Source organism: Macrosteles quadrilineatus, unplaced genomic scaffold (assembly GCF_028750875.1).
Source record: "Macrosteles quadrilineatus isolate MER2022 unplaced genomic scaffold, UCM_ALF_1.0 Scaffold_8__2_contigs__length_117827958, whole genome shotgun sequence".
NCBI classification, from domain to species: Eukaryota; Metazoa; Arthropoda; class Insecta; order Hemiptera; family Cicadellidae; genus Macrosteles; species Macrosteles quadrilineatus.
The window spans coordinates 134,626-141,298 of record NW_026542601.1 but is presented as its reverse complement, the minus strand read 5'-3'; the positions used below and the strand labels follow the sequence as shown (position 1 = coordinate 141,298).

Genomic DNA, 6,673 nt, shown 5'->3' with positions numbered 1-6,673 from the left:
GTTCATTAAAATGCCAATTGTGTAAAGTAGTGTGTAGTTAAACAATCATTAAGAAAAGATGCATTTTCTGTCGTACTTTTAGTTTGAATTTATAGAGTACGATAATTATTAGTTGAAATGTATATAAGGACGCTTTTTGTATGTGCGAAACTCTTTGTTTATTTTATTTGATAACGTTTTTGGTTTTAGCAAAAGATAGCATTGTGATAAATAAATTTACATAAATTCACAATCAGGGAATTAGATCATCCTAATATGTACAACAAATACTTTAGTCGATAGAAGAACATAAGTGAACTAGAACACAATAATTTTTTTCAAATGAAAAAAACTCGACTAAATCTAGGTTGAAAGATATTAAAAATATTGTGAAATATTCTTCAGGATTTCATATAGTACGCTAGTGAATCATGTACTATGGTTAAAAACTCTTACTATATACTGTTTTTCCTTAAATAAAAAAAAAACACATTTAAGTAGTAGAAAAAGTGAATACAAAAATGCAATACCATGTATACAGTTCTTATGTATAAGACAAAAAATATTTCCTTAGTTTCTATTTGTTCAAATAAATTTAGTTTGATGTTCATGAAATAAGTTAGGCTAGAAAATGTCTAATAGGATTTATCATATTTGTTTACATATACTTTAAATATATACTCCCATAATGAGTTTTGTAAACAATGTTTATTACTCAACCCAAATACTTGTCCATAGCACCCTTTTCTACAATGAGGGGCGCACATTTCGCAGTAGACTGCTCTACCTTCATCAAGGGAACTTTGAACTTTGAAGAGGCTTCTTGCAACTTGGATTCACCAGCGGCAAAAACTTCTTTGAGGTTCGTCGGAACTTGATCTCTGGTAGCAATCTGAACGTTGAAAATATCTGGATCTGTACACACAATAAAATAGTTTGGTCTACGTAAATCAAAAAATAAAAAATATTTTGTTAAAACAACCTTTAAAATTAAGATCTGCGATGGACATATTTTACGAACTACGTCAATTTTGTTTTACGATTCAGTGCAATCTTAATAATCATTGAATCAAGTTTTCGTTCTGTAGTCTGATCTTTTTATATGGCATAATATTATTGGTTTTATCTTATAATTGGAAACGCAATTAGCTCAAGGATTATCACAATTAAACGTACCAGTTATTTGATATACATACTTGCACTGTTAGAGTCTGTGCAGTAGTAGAGAACCCTGGAGTTCTTCTCTGTGTCGAAATCAAGTACATATAGCTTAATATAAACAGCTGCTTCTGAAATGGGGAAAACACAAGGCATGTTTCAGTAATTCAATGAGATGACAAATAAACCATTGTAGTTATTGAGGTTAAAATATCATAAGGAAAGAAGATGTGAATTTAAAACTAAAATTGGTTAAATTTTCCTTTAATATTCAATTACAAAATCTGTCCAAACGAACAAAAATATCCACAACATTTCCACTGACAAATTCGTGTGTTACGATATGAACTTCTTGATCTATTGGAACAATTTATGTTAAGTTTAAGCTACTATTACAACCATATTATTATCAACGTAATACTTAGGTTAGACAGGTCCACCAAACAATCTGACTCTAAACTTCATTTGGTGTTTTTATTTTGATACTTTGAATTTTCTGATACTGAAATCTATTTAGAAAAGTGTGTATGGTAATGAAAACTATGGTAAAATTATAATTTTTATGAGCTGCGAACAAAGGAATATCATTATATCGTTTATAGATATAGGTTTTATTGGAACTATTAAGATAGGTGTTGGGACCCCTCGTGCCCTATGGGAGGATTATAGCTAGTAAACGCCGTGAATTGCTTAAAAGGTAGAATCGTGTTTAACACTATTTTATAATAGATTCCATCTTACCATCTACAGTAATTCCTCGCTTGTACACACCAGGCTTGATCTTTTGGTACTTGATATGTTGCGGCTCATTCACGGACTTTCCTTTGCTAAAATGTAAAAAAATTGTTTACCTTACAAAAATAAATCTTTCGATTTGTACTTAGTTCTGAGTTTTAATTCAACTACATCATCGCTTTATGTGAACTTGTCAAAACCAAGAATACTTTTGGCAAAATAAGCTGATCTAAAAGTAAATGAAAAAGAATCCTGAGTAATAATTGTCAGTCAAGAGAATACCAGTTGTAATACTTTACTTGTAGAAATACAGAAGACTATGGAGTATCCCGTCCTTAGTCTCGTGGTCGTATTGTGCTTGGCAAGTGTGGACATAGTGATCTGGGTTCTCGGGTCTGTATTGTAAGTACCACGTCCCTTCGAGCTGAAAATATAAAATGCAAATAAGTAGTTTAAATAATCATCGAAATTGCAATTTAGTATAGTAATGAAATAAGATGCGCATGGTAGTTCAATAGTACATTATAAAATATGTTTAAGACGAACTGTAATTTTTTATCAGTTCAAATAATTGAATGGTAAATGTTCAATATGTAATAGAAAAGTATAGGCTGTACAAACAATAACTAACTAATAATATTATATTTAAAAACATAAATGAAAAAGAAAATATTCTATTTATTTTTTCGTGTTGAGATACCGTTGTAATCAACAACGCTTAGAAAAAGCGATACAGTGTATGGAAAAATTGATACAGCTTATTGCTCAAAGGTAAAATAATTATATACACACCTACAGATAGGAAATGAGATTCGTGGATTCATTTATTATATATGGTGTGATTACAATTATAAAACAAAAACAAATGAACAATTAATTTTACAAAACTGAAAATAAAACGAACATAATAGAAGTATAAATAGTCCCTTATTTTTATTTTTACTGTGGTTTTTTTGAGTCCACCCTAACACTTATACTGGTTGTTTTTAGGTAAAGATCGTTAACATTAAAAAAAATCATCTAGTAGAGAACATCAAGCTCCCAGACCATCGTCTATCAACCTTCCTATCTTCTGTTTTATTCCGACCTCATGACCAGTTTAAGGACGAAAATCTTTGTAGTTTAAAAACAAATAACTCTTCTAAGACTTACATCAGCCTCATTAACATCCTTCGCCTTCACATCGATGCACTTTCCAAACCTCCCCAGAGGATTCAGCTGAGCTTCAACTGACGCAAGAAGAAGAACCACCAGAAAATGTAGAGGTGTCATAGTAAAATATCTGCAACGCAAAGAAGAAATCTTAGGTTTTCTAAAGAAGATTTAACTTTCGTGAGTTTCCCCCTTAACGTTTAACCAGTAACAATAACAAACACTCTTTCTGTTAGTAACCGATAATATTGTTGAAAAAACTGATTGACTTACGAAAGTATAAATTTGCTGCAGAAAAGTCTTCCCTGGTTTCAACAATGAACAACTCCTTCTCCTCGGAGTAGTTCACTATTCTGCCACACGACTTCTGGCTCTACTAAGGTCATGCAATTACAAACACGATACATAATTAGACAAACTGTTTGTCCAATTGGTTTTAACAAACGGTATTCATTAAATAAAGTCATTATTAGCGGATGCGGATTGAAACAAGTATTTGTCCTCAATTAGCGCAACATTCATTATCTTTTAACAATGCTATTGTAAAATCAAAACAAACTTTGCGAGTTTGCACAATGACTCAACAAAGTTTATGCTAATGCATTTAGAAGTTTTACCGCCGAGGGGAGTGGATAATCAAATTCGCCTAAAGAGAAATAATTTAAATGCTGTTTTAATTAATGAATTATTGTGTTTTATTTCGCCATAAACGAAAAAAAAACATTTAAATAAATTATGTCAAATTAATTAATGGTGGTTATAGTTTTTCAACATCATGACCATGATCGATTTTAAGTCCTACTGACATTACCACTTTTAAAATATATATTCTATTAGTTTTACTAAGTTTAATTGTTATTTGGATTTCGAATCTTACAAATAAAAATAAACGTAGGAAATTATGTTTTTGAATAAATATTACCTGTGCTAAGCTACATAATATATAGCTGCTAAAATAATATATAGCTACTTAAAACCTTATCTTATAAATAACTATTAAATCCTATTTATGGGAACAATACTACTAATTAATATATTAAAGCTATACTTCCTAATCGTTATAATTTATACATATTTTTTTGCATTTTTTGATATGGACCTTGAATTATCTAGTCATTAAAAACTGAGTATAAAACAAAACAAATATTTTCTTCATCGTTTATTTTACACAAACTACATGAGGCAATTGATTAAAGTCCAATTCCCAAACTAATCGTTGATTTTTAAATTATTTTTTTATTTTATTCTTTTTCACATAGCTGGTACTTACGTCAATAGAAAATTTCTGATATGGAAAATCAACCTAAAGATAATAAACTATCATCAAAGGTGTTCTTGATATAATACAATAAATAAAGACATTGGTCTTGTGCGAATACTCATCCTGCATAGCCAAAGTAAGGATGAACAACACATACTATTATAATAATGATCTAAAATATTCTAGTAATTCTTCTAAATATTCTAAAATATATTCAATACAAATTCCAAATCACTAATATGAATATTAAGAAACATATTACTTAAAAAATGTTTGAGTCACTGCAATAATACTTCCCTTAGGTTCCAGTAATAATTGTAAAGCTTCACATATTTTGTCATAACTTTTATCCTCAATGTCACATGGGCTTAGATTAATTCTCAGGTCGTGAAATACTTTAGGTGTCAATAAATTGATCAAATATTGCTTTTTCTTTAATTCTGACGTGATTCCGTTTAGGTCAAAAAAGTTGTCTAGCCTTACCATGTATGAACTCCATGTCTCATTGTCTTCATCAAATTTATCAAAATTAGAACAGAAAATAGGTTGACTGGGTGTTAATATACCTTCTTCTACTAGCTCCTGGTGTCTCTCACCCTTCCTCCATCCCATCCTCGTCGCCATTGAACAGTTTTAAATATAATACCCCCGCCGCAGCAAACCTGCAGACTAAGCGAATTTCCATTTGACTGATTGGATTTACACTGAAATGTCTACTTAAAAATATAACATTTATTCCCGATTTAAATAGAATTAGTTTAAAGTACTTAGGTTTGCTGCATCAGGGAGGGTAAAACTGTTTTTTTTTTGTAAAATGTTAATAGTTAGTAAGAAATAAAAACATTTTCCAAATTTGATCAAAATATGTTCATAAACAAGCAAACTACAACAGTTTACTCATTCTCCATAAGAATAACATGGGAATTTTAAATTTACAATTTTTTTTTATTTTCTCTGTAACCATTAGGCGCATAATAACGCTTCAATATACTAAATTATTTGTTTTTTGAAGCTCTACAAAATGGTTTGGAAATTTATTGCTAAATTTTATGTTTTTTGGGTCAAAATTGGGAAAAACCTATTTTTACCCCATAAAACCCCCCGTAAACACCCGTTCCCATGGTCCGATCATGCTGGATCGCGAACTCGTTCGAATAGACGTAGGTTTACACGTTTGTACCAAATTTCATCAAAATCGGATCATTTTTGCTCGAGTTATCGTGCTGACGGACACATATATATATATATATATATATATAAATATATAAATATATATATATATATATATATGAATTTGAACGGATGGTGTTTTTGGCCTCTAGGGACCTCAAAACGAAAAAAAAAATCGGTCCCGCGTCCAGGTCTTACCATGAGTACTACGGTAATAGCTTATTCCCTATATGGGAAATTCGCTAAAATGAAACTAACATTATGTTACATAGTTTTTACTTCCATTTCAAAATCATGAACAACACAAAAACAAAAACAAACAAACAATTAAGTCAGCTGAAAACTATTTAAATTAATATATCTGTTTTAAGACAGTACAGTCACGTACAGACAATGTCTTAAAGCATTTCTGTAAGTCTTCCGAAATGAGTAAAGTAAATCTTTCGAAATTTATTTCATGCAAACTTATACGTATTTCATTAGTACCTACTTTTATTTTCGCATACTTTCCATTAAACACGAATGTTGTTTAATGTTTTATTATAATTCTGGGACCCATATAACTTTGACAGGCATTCAAAATGTTTACTGAAATTTATTGTAGTAATACATTTTTAAATATATCCTTAATTTTGAACCACGATATTTCTTTAATTCCACAATATAGCACAGTATTTTTATATATAACTCTTTTACCCTTTATTCCATAAACATTCCAAAGGCAGTTAGTATATAAAATTATAAAATTTTAATCAAAATGAAAAAAAAATATTTAGGTAAAGAAGTATATTTAGTATAATAAATATGAAGGTCTTCTTGCTGAAATATATTAGAGACCTTAAAAATTGTATTTGTAATAAATATTATCAATCAATGAATAATTTTAAAATATATCAAGAAAGAACCAAATGTCACAATGGATACAAAAGAAAACATTGAACTGAGTTACAGGCAATGCAATTAGATATAAAAGCGAATGCGAAGAGGTTTTCTTAATTAAGATCCCACGTTTCTGCTAAGACGCTGTTACACTGAATTTCCCTAAGGACATGAAACGTTTACATTTTCAATGAGTTTAGACTAAATGGATTTTCATCATTTAAAAAATTTATGCAAAGAATTTAGTTTTAGTTGATTATAATTATTAAAATTATTAAAAAGGATGATTGTGAAATAGTAAATATTTTATTTTGGTAAAACTATTGTGTGTCTAGGAAA

At 29.6% G+C, this 6,673-nt stretch overlaps 1 protein-coding gene across 1 annotated transcript; it reads right to left on the bottom strand.

Annotated features, from left to right (window-relative positions):
- Nucleotides 1-608: 608 nt before the first annotated feature.
- LOC129001285 (uncharacterized) lies at nucleotides 609-3,410 on the bottom strand. Its single transcript, XM_054428533.1, has 6 exons — nucleotides 3,298-3,410; nucleotides 3,025-3,154; nucleotides 2,172-2,296; nucleotides 1,879-1,964; nucleotides 1,176-1,268; nucleotides 609-894 (listed from the first exon to the last, which is right to left on the bottom strand). Exons 2-6 carry the CDS (start codon nucleotides 3,142-3,144, stop codon nucleotides 695-697), a joined length of 624 nt encoding a protein of 207 aa, XP_054284508.1. The 5' UTR covers nucleotides 3,145-3,154; nucleotides 3,298-3,410; the 3' UTR covers nucleotides 609-694.
- Nucleotides 3,411-6,673: the final 3,263 nt, after the last annotated feature.

Bases quoted from the DNA above. Each gene is read 5' to 3' on its own strand.
- LOC129001285 (XM_054428533.1), bottom strand. From the start codon at position 3,144: ATGACACCTCTACATTTTCTGGTGGTTCTTCTTCTTGCGTCAGTTGAA. The intron at 1,269-1,878 runs GTAAGATGGAAT...TCCCCATTTCAG, and splicing joins GCGAGGAATTACTGTAGATG to AAGCAGCTGTTTATATTAAG. The intron at 895-1,175 runs GTATGTATATCA...TTGTGTGTACAG, and splicing joins CACAGACTCTAACAGTGCAA to ATCCAGATATTTTCAACGTT.